The sequence below is a fragment of the Bison bison genome, unplaced genomic scaffold (genome assembly GCF_000754665.1).
Source record: "Bison bison bison isolate TAMUID 2011002044 unplaced genomic scaffold, Bison_UMD1.0 scf7180017864440, whole genome shotgun sequence".
Taxonomy (NCBI): domain Eukaryota; kingdom Metazoa; phylum Chordata; class Mammalia; order Artiodactyla; family Bovidae; genus Bison; species Bison bison.
The window spans coordinates 320,987-341,584 of record NW_011495002.1 but is presented as its reverse complement, the minus strand read 5'-3'; the positions used below and the strand labels follow the sequence as shown (position 1 = coordinate 341,584).

The 20,598-nt window shown below is 40.8% G+C and overlaps 1 protein-coding gene across 1 annotated transcript in view; it reads left to right on the top strand.

Moving 5' to 3' along the window:
- The window catches only part of DNAH5 (dynein, axonemal, heavy chain 5), a 332,324-nt gene that overhangs the window by 139,454 nt on the left and 172,272 nt on the right, over positions 1-20,598 (top strand). Inside the window, exons 30-35 of the mRNA XM_010858794.1 lie at positions 1,616-1,769; positions 3,689-3,852; positions 5,712-5,868; positions 11,618-11,830; positions 12,965-13,189; positions 14,583-14,755. Coding sequence (XP_010857096.1) covers positions 1,616-1,769; positions 3,689-3,852; positions 5,712-5,868; positions 11,618-11,830; positions 12,965-13,189; positions 14,583-14,755 — 1,086 coding nt within the window. The remainder of the gene's footprint in view (positions 1-1,615; positions 1,770-3,688; positions 3,853-5,711; positions 5,869-11,617; positions 11,831-12,964; positions 13,190-14,582; positions 14,756-20,598) is intronic.

The window sequence follows — 20,598 nt, the reverse complement described above, 5'->3', positions numbered from 1 at the left end:
TGGAGTGGGTTGCCATTTCCTTCTCCGATGCATGAAAGTGAAAAGTGAAAGTGAAGTCGCTCAGTCGTTCCCGACTCTTAGCGACCCCATGGACTGCAGCCTACCAGTCTCCTCTGTCCATGGATTTTCCAGGCAAGAGTACTGGAGTGGGGTGCTATTGCCTTCTCTGGTCTTATCCTCTAAGGAGCTTAAAAAAAAAAAAAATCCCAGTGCTCGTGTTGCATCCCAAACTGATTTAATCAGAGTTCCTGGGGGTGGGATCTAGGCAGACATTGGTAGTTTTTCATGTTTATCAGATAATTACAGTATGCAGCTTGGGTTGAGAAATACTGATGTGGAACATAATCTCCCGATGTACATTGGTGCAAAGGAGGCTGGGAAATTCAGTATTTTAACTGGGCACCTGTGAGTGTAGGTAGAAATGGGGTTGTATATTTAAAGAAGAAGGAGAAAAAGATCAAAGGCTTTGGAAGACCACCATCAATTTCTGCCTCAAGAGGAAAATGGGAAGACAGATTAACTATGAAAGAAGCAGAGAAGTGGCAGTCATGCATGGACATGAAGAAATCCTCAAATATATGTGTGCACTCAGACATGAGTGATGTAGACAGGAGTGGATGGGAAGTTGGAAAGAGGCCCAGAAGAGGGCAGGCTAAAGAGAGAGTCCAGACAGTATCATACTTGAAAATTGAATTCGTTGTTTGGTCCCTTCCAATGATTCCGTAATGGTTCCATATTGTGTGAAAAACCAGAGACCCCATGGAAAAGGTACAGAAGTTCAGCAGAGAGAAAGTTATCCCCTTGACTGCAGCAACAAAGACTAGAATGAGTGGAGTCCACTCTAACATCTGATCTGCTTCTTAGATGGCACGTCTCCCACCTCTCTGTGTGTGTTTGTGTGTTGCTCAGTCATGTCTGACTCTTTGTGACTCCTTGGATTGTAGCCCACCAGGCTCCTCTGTCCATGGAATTCTCCAGGCAATAATACTGGAGTTGGTTGCCATTTCCTACTACAGGGCACCTCTCTATGCTCTGAATCAGAAGGGGGAAAAGTCAGTTTAACAGTGCCCAGCATGGAGTGATGAATTAAGCATTCAATAGCATTGTTTTATTTATTTTTAATATTTTTCATATGAAAACCATAGCTTTATTTTTAAAAATTATTTTAAGTTTATTTATTTTTGAATGAAACGAAGATGAATATCTTTCATGAAAAAAGGTACAATTCACTAAGAAGATAGAATAAACCATTAGATACCTAACAACAAAGAAACAAAGATACATAAAGCAAAAATCAGAAGAAACATAAGGGAAAAGGAAAACATACAATCACAGTGAGACATGTTAACATTTCTCTGAGAATATTTTATCAAGTGCAGAAAAAATAAGAGTAGGAGCATCGTGAATAATGTCATTAATAATTTAAATATAATAGATTTCTGCTTATATTAATCTTATATCCTACACAAATATGGTAATATCATTTAAAAAGCAGAAACATTAGAGTTGTAATGAAATATGTGAAAATCAGGATTTTTAAAAACCTCTTTAGTTTGAAAACAACAAACATGAAATACCCCAAATCCCCAAATTCTTAATGTGTTTCTCATCTTAGGTACAATATGCCATTCAAAGCCCAGATTCAACAGTGGGTACAACACCTTTCCAACTCAGCAGACATAATTGAGAGCTGGATGATGGTGCAAAATTTGTGGATCTACCTAGAAGCCGTCTTTGTGGGAGGAGACATTGCCAAGCAACTTCCCAAGGTCTTAGAAATTTCTCTGTGATTTCATTAGGTTTTTAACTTTGAGAACTAATAGCTCATTATCCCTTTAAAAATGCAAAAATATTTCTACCTTTATTGAACCGCCCCTTCTCCAATCTTTTTGTTGTTGTCAAACTATTCTTAAGAGAGAGAGAGAGAGAAATTGTGGAAGAGAGGGGCATGGAAATAAGAGTAAGAATGCCTTAAAATCATGAAGTTTTATAGGAAATGGAGGGTTAAAAATCAAAGAATGAATGCCTGCATAATTGATATACTTCTTCAGATAATTTGAAGGTGGAAATTGGAACACTGTGGAATTACAGAGTTGTTATCTTGACAATGGTAGGATAATTTGTTCTATTACTGACAGCTTAAAATAACTCACACTATAAAATATACCCAATTATATCTGTAGTGCAAAATTGAGGGGTGGGAATCTGCAAGGGAAAACTCCCAAACAACACGGGCCTCTTATCAAGATGTTGAGCATGTTTTTCCTCAACAAATTGTAATCATATCACTAGGTACGTATGGAGTATATTTTGAGATTAACATTTTTTCTTTTTTACCAGATTTCAAGGAGTCTTGTCCAATTACCTTAAATTGTTTGCAAAATTATAACATGTTAACAATAAGAGTTTTAGAAGCATGATAAAGTTGAGTGTTCATTTTGGTTTCCTTAGCTTTCTCTTTGGTTCGCTTTCAGTTTAATTATAGAGGATAGATCTATTAGCAGATTTATGTGTGTGTGTGCTACCAATGAAATATATCCATTCATTAAAATTTTAAGTACTTATTTTTGCACTTATATTTGGGCATGTTTTTCTTCTTGATTGGTGAAGAAGAGTCTCAAATTGGACTTAGTAATGGAAACTTTCACATATAATGTTGGAGGAGCTACGTGGAGTTTCTTGGTCTCATATTTGATATATGTGCTCATTGGTAAAATGCAGAAAATTTTAAGAAAGAAAATAAAAAGCATTCCTACTCTCTCAAAATAAACTGTGCATTTTCCATTTTCCCCAAAAAAGTCTATTCAACAATATTTCAAAATATTAAGGTTATATTATAATTAATTTTAATTATAAAATTTTAAAATGTCCATTTTTCTAAATACACAAATGATTCAATGCTCAGTGTAGAAAGCTTGAAAAGCATAAGATTCGTTTAATTTGGAGATAATTGAAAACAATTGGGAGGGTCCTTTCCTCCCAGATTATCTTATATTATATTATTATTTTTATATCTACTTCCTGTTTTCAGTTAACATAATGTCAGTCCCAGGTTTGAGCTGAAGATTATTATTTAAGAAGGAATCAGTTCAGTTCAGTTCAGTTGCTCAGATGTGTCCTACTCTTTGCGACCCCATGGGCTGCAGCACGCCAGGCTTCCCTGTCCATCACCAACTCCCGGAGCTTGCTCAAAATAATGTTCATCGAGTTGGTGATGCCATACAACCATCTCATCCTCTGTCATTCCCTTCTTCAGCCTTCAATCTTTCCCAGCATCTGAGTCTTTTCCAAGGAGTCAGTTTTTCACATCAGGTGGCCAAAGTATTGGAGCTTCAGCTTCAGCATCAGTCCTTCCAATGAATATTCAGGACTGATTTCCTTTAGGATTGGCTGGTTGGATCTCCTTGTAGTCCAAGGGACTCTTGAGAGTCTTCTCCAATACCACAGATCAAAAGCATCAATTCTTCAGTGCTCAGCTTTCTTTATGGTCCAGCTCTCATATCCATACATGAAGGATGCTATGGTGCAAAAGGCCCAGGAAGAATTGAAATAGAGCACATCTAACATTTCAGGTGTATGCGGATATCCAGACCAGTCAGAAGTCCAGCCTTAGAGGGAGGTATGTGAAACACTCTACCCTTGGGGTCACAGATGTGTCCAAGTGTGCTTTGTTACCTTGTTCTCACAGGAAGCCAAGCGCTTTTCCAATATCGATAAATCTTGGGTGAAGATCATGACTCGGGCACATGAGATGCCCAGTGTGGTTCAGTGCTGTGTTGGAGATGAGACCATGGGGCAGCTGTTACCACACTTGCTGGACCAGTTGGAAATCTGCCAGAAATCCCTTACGGGGTAAGTTCACTGGGTTTGTGAAGGCTCTTAGCATCCTAGAGATGAAAGGGACCAGAGAAACTAGACGGGATTAGCCAATTGGTTTCCTTTTGCTTAGACTTTAATCATGACCAACATTGTGGCGTAGATAAAACTGAGCATTTGGAGCTTTACCCACTCTCCAATCAGTTACTATTAATTGATTTCTCTGATATTGAAATTATAAGATTAACAGCTTCTTTCATCACTGGGACAAGATCTTGCAAATATTTTCATACAGTCCTTGTTTTTAAAATGAATATGTCTGTTTTTCTGATATCTTTCTTGGATAAACATCTGAAGAAGCAAATTATTTTATTAAACTCAACTAAGAACAAGATAGAGAACTGAGAAGATGGATGGTGACTGCAGCCGTGGAATTAAAAGATGCTTTCTCCTTGGAAGAAAAGATATGACCAACCTAGACAATATTTTAAAAAGCAGAGACATTGCTGACAAATATTCATCTAGTCAAAGCTATGGTTTTTCCAATAGTCATGTATGGATGTGAGAGTTGGACCATGAAGAAAGCTGAGCACCAAAGAATTGATGCTTTTGAACTGTGGTGTTGGAGAAGACTCTCAAGAGTCCCTTGGACTGCAAGGAGATCCAACCAGTCAGTCCTAAAGGAAATCAGTCCTGAATATTCATTGGAAGGACTGATGCTGAAGCCGAAGCGCCAATACTCTGGCCACCTGATGCAAAGAATTGACTCATTGGAAAAGATCTTGATGCTGGGAAAGATTAAAGGCAGAATGAGAAGGGGGCAGCAGAGGATGAAATGGTTGGATGGCCTCACCAACTCGCTGGACATGAGTTTGAGAAAGCTCTGGAAGTGGGTGAAGGACAGGGAAGCCTGGTTTGCTGAGGTCCATGGGGTCGCAGATTCAGACACCACTGAGTGACTGACCTGTCTAACTGAAGAACAAGATGAACTGTGTAGTATACACAAGCAGTCAGGATTATACAAAAACAAGAGCCCAACCTAATACCTGTCAATATATGCAGACACGCCCACAGTGATATATGTGGAGGCTGGATGAATTCCAAGAGTAATAAATAATTTTCTCACTCTTTGGTTAATCATGGTAAAATCACTGAAGTAGAAATATGTTAAATATAGAAATGAAAGTGCAGCAAAATAGGGTGATGATAGAACGAAAAACATACACGGGGTTTTGGTAGCTCCTGGAGGCAGAGAACAGAGTCAAACCCATCCTTCCATGTAGCTGGATTTTGCTTCTGCTTCAACGATTGATTCATTGCATTCTTTTAAGATACAGTCCTGTGACTTCCTTGGTGGTCCAGTGGTTAAGACTCTGAGCTCCCAGTGCAGGGGGCCTGGGTTCGATCCCTGGTTGGGGAACTAGACCCCACATGCTGCAACTAAGATCCTGTGTACTGAAACTAAGATCCAGCATAGCTAAATTAAAAAAAAAAAAAAAAAAAAAGACACAATCCTGAGAATTGGAATTGTCAGCCTTTAGCTGACATAGCATGACACTTGCAAACAAAACAAACACAAAACCAAAAAAAGCTCCCTGTGTGTAATTTTTCCTGTCCTCTACAAAATACAAACATTTTCAGGTGAAGTCAAATATATGCATTATATTTGTGAAAAATGAATAAATTCTATCAGTTTTGGAAAAAATACAGTCTCCCAATAGAATATGTAATCCCACTTGGCAAAATTAGTAACAAAAGAAAACAGAACAAAGCAGACTTTGCGTGGGAAAATTAGTTTCTGTCAAAGTCTTTTCCCTGTTTCCATCCAAATTAATGTATTCCTAGAAAGCCTAGTTTTATGTGTTTATGAAGTTTACCTTTTCCTCCCCACTTAGATACTTGGAGAAAAAACGACTTTGCTTTCCCCGGTTCTTCTTCGTCTCGGACCCCGCTCTTCTGGAGATTCTGGGTCAGGCATCAGACCCACATACGATACAAGCCCATTTACTGAATGTGTTCGACAACATTAAGACTGTCAAGTTCCATGAAAAGGTTTGCCTAATTCTCTTTGCTGGCTGGTGATTTACATATCCTGGAATCTCAACTGTCTTTATTAATAGCTCTCCAATAGTGTTTTAAGGATTACCTCCCTTTCCATTAAGCATTACCAAATGATTAAAAAGATACATTTGGGCCCTGTTTGCCTTCAGACCTTGTGATGTTTTAATATCTAAAGTATAGATGTGAATAACAAATCATTTAAATCTGATTAAGAATGCTTTGTATGTAGCATTCATGGCTTTACATGTCAAGTTAATTGTTTAGAAATTTGACACAGCAAAAAAGCTGTTAATAATTGTTTATCAAAGTGCTTTGATTGAACAGAATTGCCACAGTTGTTTGATTATTTTATTTTATCTTTGTTGTTGTTCAGTTGATAAATTGTGTCCGACTCTGCAGCCCCAGGGACTGCAGCATGCCAAGCTCCTCTGTCTTTCACTACTACCTCCTGGAGCTTGCTCAAACTCATGTCCATTGAGTCGGTGATGCCATCCAACCATCTCATCCTCTGTCGTCCCCTTCTTCTGCCTTCAATCTTTCCCAGCATCAGGGTCTTTTCCAATGAGTTGGTTCTTCACATCAGGTGGCCAGAGTATTGGAGCTTCAGCTTCAGCATCAGTCCTTCCAGTGAATAGTCAGCATTTATGTCCTTATCTATTTTATTTTTATTTTATTTTATGGCTGCACTGCATGGCATGTGGGAGTTCCCAGACCAGGAACTGAACCCAGGGCATGGCTATGAAAGCACTAAATCCTAACCACTGGACCACCAGGAAATTCCCTGATTTAATTGTTTTAATGAGGCTTTGGACAGTTTTGATATAATGATCCTCCATGTTTTTCATCATGCTCCATTGAAAACTTTTCTTTTTTTTTTTTTCAAACACTCTGAATAAGTTTCAAGAATGGTGACATTCATGAGACCCAAAAGAAGTCATTCAATGTGAGGAAAACTACATTTGCACGGCTGCTAGAAGAGATTATCTAATTCACCCCTTCACCCCCAAATTCCCTACAAAATGACCCTTCCAGCTGGATAACATACTCAGTTCCTCTATGGTGCTTCATACAAACCTCAGTATTATTTATCTGTTCATCTAGAATGCAGTTCACATCTGTTGAGCAAATACCATAGACTGGATGTTGTGCTTAGCAGTGGGAATATACCACCCTGGGGAACTCGTGCTCTGGTGGGGTCTGCAGAGTGCAGCTCCTGCAGCGGTAGAGTTAGTTCATTGTGGCATGTATGTGCCCAGTCATGTCTGACTCTTTGTCACCCCATGGGTTTTAGCCCACTATGCCCCTCTTTCCATGGAATTTTCCAGGCAAGAATATTGCAGCGGGTTGCCTTTTCTTCTCCAGGGATTCTTCCTGACCCAGGGATTGAACCTTTGTCTCTTGTGTCCCCTACATTGGCAGGTGGATTCTTGGAAGCCATTAGAAGCCTGTCTTTTAACCTCTTACTGGCATAATGTCAGTCCTGGGGTTCCGAGGAAGAATATATTGTAACCCATATTGCAGCTGTTTTTATGCAGCACAACATTCAAGAGAAATTTGGCCATTAAACTGTCGATATTTTTGATTTGCTGTGCTCATGTCTTCGTCGCTCAGTTGTGTCAGCCTCTTTGCAACCCCATGGACTGTAGCCCACCAAGCTCCTTTGTCCAGGGGATTCTCCAGCTAAGAATACTAGAGTGGGTTGCCATTTCCTTCTCCAGGGGATCTTCCCAACCCAGGGAGTGAACCTGGGTCTCCTGTATTGCAGGCAGATTGTTTACCATCTGAGCCACCAGGGCAGCTCCTGCAACCCACTCCATTATTCTTGCTTGGAGAATCCCATGGACAGAGGAGCCTGGCAGGCTATAGCCCATAGGGTTGCAGAGAGTTGGACATGACTGAGCATAGCATGCATGCATGTGTTCATGTGATGCACAAGCATGGGAATGCCTGTCAGGGAGCCCTAACCTGCAAGTGAGGGGTATACCAGAAGGCTTCCTGCAGGAGAACATGATGTTTGAACTGATTTTTGGAAGAGGAGTGAAACATATCAGGCAGGTGGGGACGGGACCCCCCTGACCTCTGCTTAGAGCAAGGGCAAGTGCAAGGGCCCTGGGGTATGGGCAGCCTGGGATGTCAGAAGTGTGAGTATGTGAGCAGTGTATTACTTTCTTAGGGCTTCCATGAATTAAAACAGAAAATTATTCTCTCATGGTTCTGGAGGCTAGACATCCAAACTAAGATGTTGGCAGGGTTGATTCCTACTGGAGGCTCTGAGGGAGGGTCTGCCTGTCTCTTAGTTCTGCTGGTGGTCAGCAATCCTTGGTGTTCCTTGGGCGTGGACACACCACTTCCGTCCCCACCTTTGTCTTCACAAGACTTTCTCTCTGTGTGTCTGCATCTAGCTCTCCTTCTTCTAAGGATGCCAGTTATTGGATTTGAGTCCACTGCCATTCAAGGTGACCTCATCTTGAGTACATCTGCAAACACCCTATTTCCAGATAAAGTCTCATTCACAGGTACTAGGGGCTTCCTTTGTGGTTCAGATGGTAAATAATCTGCTACAATTCAGGAGACCCAGGTTTGATCCCTGGGTTGGGAAGATGTCCTGAAGAAGGGAATGGCTACCCAGTCCAGTATTCTTTCCTGCCTGGAGAATTCCATGGACAGAGGAGTCTGGCAGGCTACAGTCCATGGGGTCGCAAAGAGTTGGACATGACTGAGTGGATGCCATGCATGGTCTGTTCACAGTTACTAGGACTTGAGGCTTCAATATATATTTTGGAGGACACAGTTGAACCCACAACACAGGCTGATGAGCAAAGGGAAAAGGAGGAGAAAGAGGCATGGACCATATTCCAGAGGGCCAAGTGTATTACACTATGGGATGTACTTCATCATGAATGTGACAAAAGGCGGGGGAGATTTTCAGCAGAGAAGTGGCCTGATTTGTGTTTCAGAAAGATCTTCTGTGTCAGGGTAGGAGTTGGAATGGAACGGGGGGCAAGGAAATCAGCGTTGAAAGTGATTGCAAAGTCAGGATGGAAAAGGCTGAGTTGTTACAACAAGGAGCATTAGTGGAGTGTGAGAAGAGACAGTGTGGATTGAATGGTTAAAAAAAAATCAATGTTTCTTGTAGATCTACTGGATCTATGGGTTGAATGAAGGGATTGAATTGGCTGGGAGGTTCTGCTTGATGTTTTGCTCAAATCCTTCTGCTTTAGCCCCAGGACTTTATGGTCCCAGAGCAAAGCCTCTCATTGTCTGATTGTACATTGAAGATAATTGAAACATCCTCATTTTCAGCCTCTGTTCATAGCAATTACTGCTTAAAAATAAGTAGAATTGCTTTTTTTTTTCTTGTTGCTGTTTCTGCCATAAGGTTTCTAATGACGAGGAGTTGATCCTGGTTTTGTGGATCCTAAATCTTATAATATTATAAATACAAATTTATATTCAGGACCTAGAAGGTTGTGCAAGGAGGGACCCTGAAACTCAAGGCTCATCAGCTTCTTGGTAGATAACTTCTGTGGACAACTAAGGAGCATTTAATTAATGCAGACTAATCTAAACCCAAGGGAACAATATTCCATTTATTAGAGAACAAAAACAAAACAAACATTTGCCTTTATTTTATAATTGGCATCATAGTTGTTCCTCAGTAACTGTGGAGAGGATTGGTTCCAGAACACCGGAGAATACCAAAATTCATGAAGGCTTAAGTCTCTTATATAAAATGTGGTAGTATTTGAATATACCTATGGATTTCTCCTTGGAAGGAAAGCTATGACAAACCTAGACAGCATATTAAAAAGCAGAGACATCACTTTGCTGACAAAGGTCTGTATAGGCAAAGCTATGGTTTTTCTAGTTGTCATGTATGGATGTGAGAGTTGGATCATAAAGAAGGCTGAGCACTGAAGAACTGTTATTTTTGAATTGTGGTGTTGGAGAAGACTCTTGAGAATCCCTTGGACAGCAAGGAGATCAAACCAGTCCATCCTAAAGGAAAAAAACCCTGAATATTCATTGGAATGACTGATACTGAAGCTGAAGCTCCAATTCTTTGGCCATGTAATGAGAACTGACTCATTGGAAAAGACCCTGATGCTGGGAAAGACTGAAGGCCAAAAGAGAAGGGGGCACTAGAGGATGAGATGGTTAGATAGCATCAATGACTCAATGGACACGGATGTGAGCAAACTCTAGGAGATGGTGAAGGACAGAGGAGCCTGATGTGCTGCAGTCCATGGGGGTCGCAAAGAATTGGACGCAGCTAAGTGACTGAACAACAACAATGCATAGTCCCTAGATTATTTACCATATAATGTAAATCCTGTGTAAATAGTTGCCAGTATGTGTCAAATTCAAGTTTTGCTTTTTGGAACTTTCTGGAATTTTTTTTCCAAATATTGTTGATCAGAGGTTGTTTGGGTTCTTGGATTTGGAACTCATGGATGTGGAGAGCCAACTATATTTTGCTTAATTGGCATGAATGGCTGGTAAGGTGAGTAGGAAAGTAAGACAGTCAGGATTTTTAAGGACTAATTGGAAACAGGAAGTTTAGTCTCAGAGATCTGTCTTCCAATACTGCACGCAGTGGGTAGCGCAGCAACACCTGAACTGTGTTTTGAACTCCAAATGCTGCAGACATTCTCATTATGCCGTACTGCATGGAAATGAAAGTCGTATCACCAGACTAGGAGCTGGGTTTGCATTAGAATATATTATGTGCAACCAACAGCCTCTGTAAAGAGCATAATGTTTAGTGTAGAATTGGAATCGCCATGTGAGATGTTTGCATTGATCATTTTGACCAGGTGATTGCTAAGGTCAGGTCAGATCAGATCAGTCACTCAGTCATGTCTGACTCTTTGCGACCCCATGAATCGCAGCATGCCAGGCCTCCCTGTCCATCACCAACTCCCAGAGTTCACTCAGACTCACGTCCATGGAGTCAGTGATGCTATCCAGCCATCTCATCCTCTGTTGTCCCCTTCTCCTCTTGCCCCCAATCCCTCCCAGCATCAGAGTCTTTTCCAGTGAGTCAACTCTTCACATGAGGTGGCCAAAGTACTGCAGTTTCAGCTTGAGCATCATTCCTTCCAAAGAAATCCCAGGGCTGATCTCCTTTAGAATGGACTGGTTGGATCTCCTTGCAGTCCAAGGGACTCTGAAGAGTCTTCTTCAACACCACAGTTCAAAAGCATCAATTCTTCGGTGCTCAGCCTTCTTCGCAGTCCAACTCTCACATCCATACATGACCACAGGAAAAACCATAGCCTTGATTAGACGAACCTTTGTTGGCAAAGGAATGTCTCTGCTTTTGAATATGCTATCTAGGTTGGTCATAACTTTCCTTCCAAGGAGTAAGCATCTTTTACTTTCATAAGGTCAATCCTTATCAAAGCTGGTGGTATGGATGGCTGACTCTCAGAGAGTCCCGTTTTATCTGGGGAAACTTTAGAGACTTTTTGATGATCACATTTGTATTGAATATTTCTCTTACAAAACAAAATTTTCCTTCTTAAGCATAGAGTATTTGAAATTGATTTAGTATTCCCTTTTTGATTTCATGGCTATCTTTTGAAAAAATTGTTTTGAAATTGAATTTGTATCATCCTTTGCCTTTTATTTTATAATATATAGCTTAAATTTCTACAAGAAGGATAACATTGACAAGAGGGCAATGGAGAAATTCATTCTTTATATAAATATAGCTTTTCTTGGGCTTCTAACACAGATCTATGATCGCATTCTGTCAATTTCCTCTCGAGAGGGTGAGACAGTTGAATTGCATAAACCCGTGATGGCAGAGGGCAATGTGGAAGTTTGGCTTAATTCTCTCCTGGAGGAATCTCAGGCCTCATTACATCTTGTGATTCGCCAGGCAGCAGCAAATATTCAAGAAACAGGTTTCCAACTGATTGAATTTCTTTCTTCCTTCCCTGCTCAGGTCAGTGTATTGAAATTGGAAAGTTTTTTTTTTTTAACAGAAGAGTCATTTTAGATCTTATTTGTTGTCTATTATAAATGACACAACTGACTATAATTTAACTCCAGAACAATATTGAGATTTTCATAAGAATTTGTTAAATATAGATAAGTTTAAAGATTTCAACTACAGATTGTTGCTGTTATATATCTATGTTTTTACATATATATTTATGCTATAGAAATATTGGTATATTTTATTTTTTTAGTATGTAAGAAGTATTTATTTTTCTTTTTTAAAATTTTAATTGGAGGGTAATTAATATTAAATCATCACAATATCGTGATGATTTTTGCCATACATCAGCATGAATCGGCCATAGGCATATATGTGTTCCCTCCTCCTGAACCCGCATCCTTCCTTTTTCCCCACCCCATCTTTCCACAGAGCACTGGCTTTGGGTGCCCTGAATCACACATCAAACTCCCACTAGCTATCTATGTTACATATGGTATTGTATATGTTTCAATACTATTCTCTCAAAGCAACCCACCCTCTCCTGAAGTAAGTCAGAAAGAGAGAGACAGATATTATATATTAATGCATATATACATGGAGTCTAGAAAGATGGTACCAACGGTCCTACGTGCTGGGCAGCAAAGGAGTGGGAGTGAATATAATTTCTTTAATTTAAAATATTTTTTTCCTACTGAATTTCTTTAGTACATAAATCATAAAATGTCCTGTGTTTTACTAGAAAAATGACAAATACATTTTAACAACAAAATACAGAAAATGATATTTCCTTAGTGATGTGATCGAGAAAGATTTTGTGATTACAGTGTATAAACCCTTTGTTGGTTTGATGAAAGTAAGTTGAAGACATATTCTTTCCATGTCAGTAACTTAAAATCTGTTGAGGGAGAGGTATGACTTTAAGGGAGATGAAAAAAATTGTAGCCATGTCACAAGGCTGTATATGTTTAATTGTCAGGTAAACAATATGCATAGGGTTTCCATAGATTTTGAAGCAACCTGTCAAGCTGGTATAATACAGGACGGCTTTGCATTTGCATAATAATCACAACTGTTGTAATTTCTATTTAAATATATTCATATGCCATACACTCATAAAGCCTTTTTTGTTTCCGTAAGGTTGGATTATTAGGAATTCAAATGATATGGACACGGGATTCAGAAGAGGCCCTTAGAAATGCCAAGTTTGATAAAAAAATCATGCAGAAAACCAATCAGTCTTTCCTGGAGCTACTGACCACGTTGATAGACATGACAACCAAGGACCTGAGTTCCGTGGAGCGAGTTAAATATGAGACTCTGATTACTATTCATGTGCACCAGCGAGATATCTTTGATGACCTGGTAAATGCTTTATAAATGCTGTGGCATATACAGAAGAACAAATACTAGACAGTCTCTGTGTTTACCCACCAGGAATAGTGTGAATGAATTCAAGAAAAGATAAAATTCAGGCAAAGAGCATCTTTATGAAGAGAAATTGTCAGATTTTCTTTTCAGTCTTTAGCCGGATTTTCGGCCATTTTCTGATGATCTGAGCTAAGGTGTTATGGAGGCAATTAGACTTTATTTTGAAATTCTTTACGTGATTGTTTTTAATGCTGAAATGTCATGTAGCGTCATGGAGAGCTCTTACTTGTCTTATGCTTCTTTTGGTTATTAAATTGAAGATGACTAATCTCTTGATGCAGAAATGATAAGTGATATTACTAGTAGAAGTGCTTAGTAGTTTTGAGGGTTTTTATGAACACAAATCACATATTTAACAAATTTTGCTACATTTGTTGATTGCAAATGGTCTTTCTCATATAGTTCATGACATTCAGTTGTCATGCAGACTTTTGCCTTTAAAGAAAGATCAGGGATGAGAAAGAGAGTTTGGTAGCTGTTGAGAATAGGAAATGTGAAATGAAATTTGCCCTCTACTATAAAATATGACATTAGATAAGAGGCATGAAGCTCTTATTTTCATAATAATTTTCTGGATCATGTCTCACCCCATTATGTGAAAAAGATTATGAAAGGTTGGTTCTGATGTAATGGAAATAAAGGTGGCACATTCAGGCTGTTATGTGCTAATCTCCTCTCCTAATAGTTAAGCATACTGTTTGCCTTTCTGAGAAATAAAGGCCTCAGGGTAATTTTAGATTTCTTTTTTGTAAAAAAAATGATTAAAGTGGCTTAAAATTTTGGTTGAAAAAATTCATACAGAAGCATCGCTGGGCATTAACCTGCCATTTAGATGTTAGAAATTTTGGCCTGCTTCAAATCCTAGCAAGGATAATTAACGGATTGTAAAACCCCCAACAATGTACTTAGTTATTACCAGAAGAGATGACTTTTTTTTCCCCTGATGGGATTGTTTAGTTCTATCTTGGTAAGCCAAAAATGGTTTTCATAGATTGTATTTCATGGTTAGTACTGTGGAATTGGGCATTGAAGAATGAAGTTTCTTACTTCATTCTTACTATTAAAATAGAGTATGTTATTTAAATTGAGGGGCACAATTAAGTATTTCTCTTGAATTTTCCTTTTCTCATATCTTTGAAAGTATCTCTTTTTTTGTTGTTGCTTTTGCTGATCAATAAATGAATGGGTTGGATGGTAACTGGCATCTCCCAACCAGTTGGGTTGTCTCTGAGTTCCATTACTTCACATTCGATCTACCTGGATGCTGATGTGTATAGTTAATGAATGGGTCTCCTCTTGGTTTTAACATACACCTTCTGCATTTCAGTGTCACATGCATATCAAGAGCCCTTCGGACTTTGAGTGGCTGAAACAGTGCAGGTTTTATTTTAACGAAGATTCTGACAAGATGATGGTTCACATCACAGACGTGCCATTCATCTACCAGAATGAATTTCTAGGCTGCACTGACAGGCTTGTCATAACACCGCTCACAGACAGGTGATGGAAAGATTCTATGATTCCTCAGCCTCTCTCTCCCCTACCTCCCACATTTTCATTCTCTCCAGGTGTGCAGCAGATTTTGACTGATGGCCTCTTTTATACGAAACTCTTTGAAATTCGGTGTTTTGAGCTTTACCCACGTATCTTCACGGGGGGTTTAGGAGGCTTGTGACCGAAACAGACTTTGGTTCCTTTGCCTTCCATCTTACAGAAGCTAAGTTTAAATGACCTCTGCTGCTGCTTCTCAGTTGCTCAGCTGTGTCCGACTCTCTGTGACCCCATGGACTCTAGCCACCAGGCACCTCTGTCCATGGGATTTTCCAGGCAAGGATACTGGAGTGGGTTACCAGTTCCTCCTCCAGGGGATCTTCCCTAATCAAACTCATGTCTCTTGTGTCTCCTGCATTGGCAGGTGGTTTCTCTACCACTGTGCCACCTGGGAAGCCCTAAATGACCTCAGTGGACATCAAAGGAAAAAAAATGAATTCATTGCTATGTATCAAGTGCAAATCACCATGGGTTTTGAGGGCTGCATCAGGGGACTGTGGCACTTTCATCATTACAGAGGCAATAAAAGTTTTTTTTTTTTTTTTTTTTTAAGCAGGAAAGACATTAAATGTGAATGCTCGTTCTCTGGTGGCTTAGTAATAAAGAATCTGCCTGCCAGGGCAGTAAACATAAGAGATGCAGGTTCCATTCCCAGTTTAGAGGAAGATGCCCTGGAGTAAGAAATGGCAGCCCACTCCAGTATTCTTGCCTGGAGCATTTGATGGACAGAGGAACCTGGTGGGTTCGGTCCATAGGGTCCCAAAGAGTCGGACATGACTGAGTGTGAACGCATGCACTGGTGAGAAGTGATGGAGTGGACATTGACCTGTCCTGCCCCCTGCCTGTTATTAACCACTGTGTTAGCCAGAGCCAACATGTAGCTTCTCTGGACCCAGTTTCTTCATCTATAAGATGAACCAGTTTATCTCCAGAGGTCCTTCCTCCATGGCTAACAGTCTGATTTGAACTTGGTGGCATCCACCATTGTATATGTACTGTTCAGGGATGCTTTGATACTTATTTTGAACCAAATGGGTGAGTGTTAAAATCAACATTTGTTAAGAAGAAGCTGACCTGAATAGCAGTCATTTTCACAGAATGAACCTCTGGGCTGTTAGATTGAAAATATTATCCCTGGTGGTCCAGTGGTTACGATTAAGATTCCAAGCTTCCAATTCAGGGGGTTGTGGTCCAATCCCTAATTGGGGAACTAGGATCCCATTTGTATATATATATATATGGGCATCCCAGGTGGCGCTAGTGGTAAAACACCTACCTGCGAATGCAAGAGACATAGGAGACATGGATTTAATCCCTGGGCCAGGAAGTGCCCCTGGAGGAGGACATACCAACCCACTCCAGTATTCTTGCCTGGAGAATCCCATGGACAGAGGAGCCTGGGGGATACATTCCATAGTGTTGCAAGAGCTGAACATGACTGAGGCACCTTAGCACGCATGCATCTATATCTATATATATTATCAAACAAAATTTAAAAGTTTGATGTAATAACCCTGTTTGCGAGATTGCACCTTCTGCTCAGTCATGATACCAAATGAAATGCTCACTTTTACCGGAGGATAGAGGAGTAGCAGGAGGTTTCACTGTGTCCTTTCCCCCACGTTGTCTTGTCTTCATGCTCTGTATTCCTTCTTATGTCTCATCAAAGGTGGTTTCCCCTGGATCCTGTCAGACGTTCGTTTGGAGTTTTCCTCTTTGAAGTAGAGAGGTGAATAGTGGCAAAAGGCGGAGAATTCCTTGAAACACCTGTAAAAGTTATTTCACACCATCTGTCCTTTCAAACCTCAAACCTTTTCCTCTCTTCTTTTCTCTACCCAAGTCCTGGTTTCTGTTTCGCTGAGAAGATAAAAGGACCTGCACTCGTTCCTCGTCACGTCTGCCAACCAAGGGACCTGGCCTTGTGCCATCCACTCTCTCTCTCGGTTTATGGGATGGGTTTTGTGCTGTCATTCAAAGCCAGCGCCTCTGCTGACACAGCTATTTGTCTCTGGGAGCATCATTAATTTTCACTTTCTACTGGATCGTTCTCATCAATGTACAGCATGCTGTAATTGCTTCCAGGCAGGAAATCCTACTGCGAAGCTCTGGTTTCCTTCCCATTTCTGTGCTGACATCAAAACTCCTCAAAAGCAGTTTTTAAGACTTAAATTTTATTGGAGTATAGTATAGTTACTTTATAATTTGTGTTAATTTCTGTTGTACAATAAAGTAAATCAGCTATGCCTGCTTCATCACATAAGTCGCTTTAGTTGTGTCTGACTCTTTGCAACCCTGTCAGGCTCCTCTGTCCATGGGATTTCCCATGCAAAGATACTGGAGTGGGTTGTCATGCCCTCCTCCAGGGGATCTTCCTGACCCAGGAATCAAACCCATGTCTCTACAGCTCCTGCACTGCAGGTAGATTCTTTACGCACCGAGCCACCTGGGAGGCCCCAGATCAGCTGTAGGTATCCCCTCTTTTTGATTTTCCTTCCCGTTTAGGTCACTATAGAGCATTAAATAGAGATCCCTGTGCTCTACAGTAGATTCTCATTAGCTTTCTACTTTATACATTTTATCAGTAGTGTATATATGTCAATCCCGATCTCCTAATTCACCCCACTCCCCCTTTCCACCTTAGTGTCCATACGTTTGCTCTCTACATCTCTATGTCTCTGTTTCGAAAATGCAGTTTTTGTCTACCTATTTGACCTTGAATTCATTCCATTCAGGCTCTGTGTATTAGTTTCTATTGCTGTCATAACAAATGACCAAGCATTTAGAAGCTTAAACCACACAAATCAATTACTTTGGGTTTCCATATGTCAGAAGTCTGACACACATCTTGTTGGACTAACCTTAGGTGTCAGCAGAAGTGAGTTCTCTCCGGGGTCTCTGCGGAGACCCCGCCCCTTGTTCTTTCAATTGGTTGGCAGAATTCTTTCTCTTGCCGTTGCAGGACCTTTGCTGCCACTTCTCTGCTGACTGTCAGCTGAGGACTGTTCCCAGCATTTGGGGGCTGCTGTTTACCTTGTTTTCTGGCCCCTTCCTCCCTCCTATCAGCCACAACCGTGGTTTGAGACCTGTCTGATCTCCTTTTCCCATCTCATGTCTCTCACCCACTCTTCTGCTTCCCTCTTCCCCTTTTCAAGAACTCATGAGATTAGATAGGGTCCACTTCTAATCCAGGATCACCTTCCCATATCAAGGCCTTTCACATTAATTGCATCTTCAAAGTCCCTTTAGCTGTGTAAGGGAACGTGTTTGCAGGGATTAGGACATGGATAGTTTTTTTGGGGGCAGTTATTCTGCACATCACACTTTCTTGGGTGATGGTAGAGCCGTCACCCAGATCTTCATGTTGCTAAATCCAGTGGTTTTTTTAGTTTTGCCCTTCCTTGACCAGTCATGTTTGCAGGGAACGTGTTTTCAGGGATTAGGACGTGGATATTTTTTTGGGGGGGTGCCATTATTCTGCACATCACACTTTCTTCCCCTGGTAGAGCCATCACCAGATCTTTGTGTTGCTAAATCCAGCGGTCATTTTTAGTTCTGCTCTTCCTTGACCGGTCAGCAGCGTTTACATAGGTGGTCACTCCCTCTGTCTTTTCAATTAATTAATTATTTAATTTCTTTATGTGTGTTTGGCTGTGCTGGGTCTCCCTTGCTGCGTGGGCTTTTCTCTAGTTGTGGGGTGTGGGGCTACTCCCTCGTTGTGGTACATGGGCTTCTCATTGCAGTGGCCTCTCTTGTGGCAGAGCACAGGCTCTAGGCATGTGAGTTTCAGTAGTTGTGGTGCTCAGGCTTTAGTGGCCCTGTGGCATGTGGGATCTTCCCAGAGCAAGGATCAAACCCATGTCGCCTGCATTGGCAGGCAGATTCTCGACCACTGGATCTCCAGGGAAGTCCCACTCTCTCCTTTTTGATGCCCTTTCTTCATGTGGCTTCCAGGTTATGACACCCTTGGTTCCTTCTTTTCTTCCTGTTCCTTCATATATTCTCCTATGGTTCCTCTTTAGTATCCTGACTTCTAAGCATACAGCACACCAGGGCTCTTCTCTTTTCCGTCTATACTCACTCCTGAGATGATCTCACGTGGTTTTAAGTATCATTTAGATGTGGACTCCGCAGTCTTGAACCCTGCTGGGGCTTCTTCCCTTGAACTCAACACATACAGCCACTTGCCTACATGACATGTTTACTCAGATGTGTACTGGGAATTCACACTTATGTTTGCTTGTCCCCTCACAAACCTGCTCTCCTGCCATCTTCTCCATCTTTGCAAATGGCGATTCCATTCTTCAATTGCTCAAGCCAAAATCCTTGGAGCATCCTTGATGCCTTTCTTTTTCTCTCATTTTATTATCCAATCTGTCATGAAGTTTGGGCACCGACACTTTCAGAATTCACCTAGGATGTGACCAGTTTTCTCCCCTGTGCTGTTATCACAGTCTCAGCCACCATCATCTCTAGGCTGGATGATTGCAGTAGTCTTTTATCTGGTCTTCCGCTTCTGCCATTGTTCCCGACAGTCTGTTCTCAATTCAGATGCTGGAATATTAGCCGTATCCTGTCATCCCTTTGCCTTGATCTTCTTTGTCTTTCCGTCTCACCCAAGGTAAAAGCAAGTGTCCTCGCACTGACTTCTATGACCTGCCATGATCGGTCCCTGCTACCTACTGTCTCTTCTTCCTCATTCAGCTCCAGCTACTTGTTCCCTGGCTGTTTCTTGAGCAGTCTCAGCACACAGCTGCCTCAGGACCTTTGCACTTGCTGTTGCCTTCACCTGGAACCCTTTCCCCTGTGACACTGGCATAGCTCACTTCCTGTCCTCCAGGTCTCTGATCAGATGTCTCTGCACATGGGTCTTTGGTCCTGACACATTTGAATCAGCAATCCCCATCCCACACTCCTTAACCCAGCTTTATTTTTTCTGTTTTCTATTTTTAAATAGTTTATTTCCTTCCTTTAGGATATCAGTTCTATAAGGTATAGACTTTTTGTGATTTATTCACTGCTCCTAGAACGGTTCTGTTCCATTTGTTGTTGTTGTTCAGTCGCTCAGTTTTGCCCGAATCTTTGTGACCCCATGGACTGTAGCATGCCAGGCCTGTCTGTCCCTCACTGTATCCCGGAGTTTGCCTGAGTTCACGTCTACTGAATCTGTGATACCATCCAACCACCTCATCCTCTGTTGTCTCCTTCTCCTCCTGCCTTCAATCTTTCCCAGCATCAGGATCTTTTCCAATGAGTCAGCTGTTCACATCAGGTGGCCAAAATATTGCAGCTTCAGCTTCAGCATCAGTCCTTCCAATGAGTATTCAGGGTTGATTTCCCTTAAGATTGAGTGGTTTGATCTCATTGCTGTCTAAGGGACTCTCAAGCATCTTCTGTTGCATAACAGGTTCTAAATAAAATTTCCCAAATAAATTGAAAAATGTTTATTTTCAAAGTTGCATCTTTGTGGTAAAAAACTTAAATAGTACAGAAAGATAAAGTTTAAAGTGTGAGGGGAAATTTTTTCTATTTTTCAATGATTAATAGTTTATTTTCTAAGAAATTGTAAATGCTTACATGTCAAAAATCTAACTTTCACATAAAGGTATTTGATTATACAAACTTTTTTGTGACTTGATTTTTTCACTGTATTCATTATCTTATACATCTTTCTGTATCAAAAAACTTGAGAGCTTTAAAATCAAGTTCAGTTCAGTCGCTCAGTCGTGTCTGACTCTTTGCGACCCCATGAATCGCAGCACGCCAGGACTCCCTGTCCATCACCAACTCCCAGA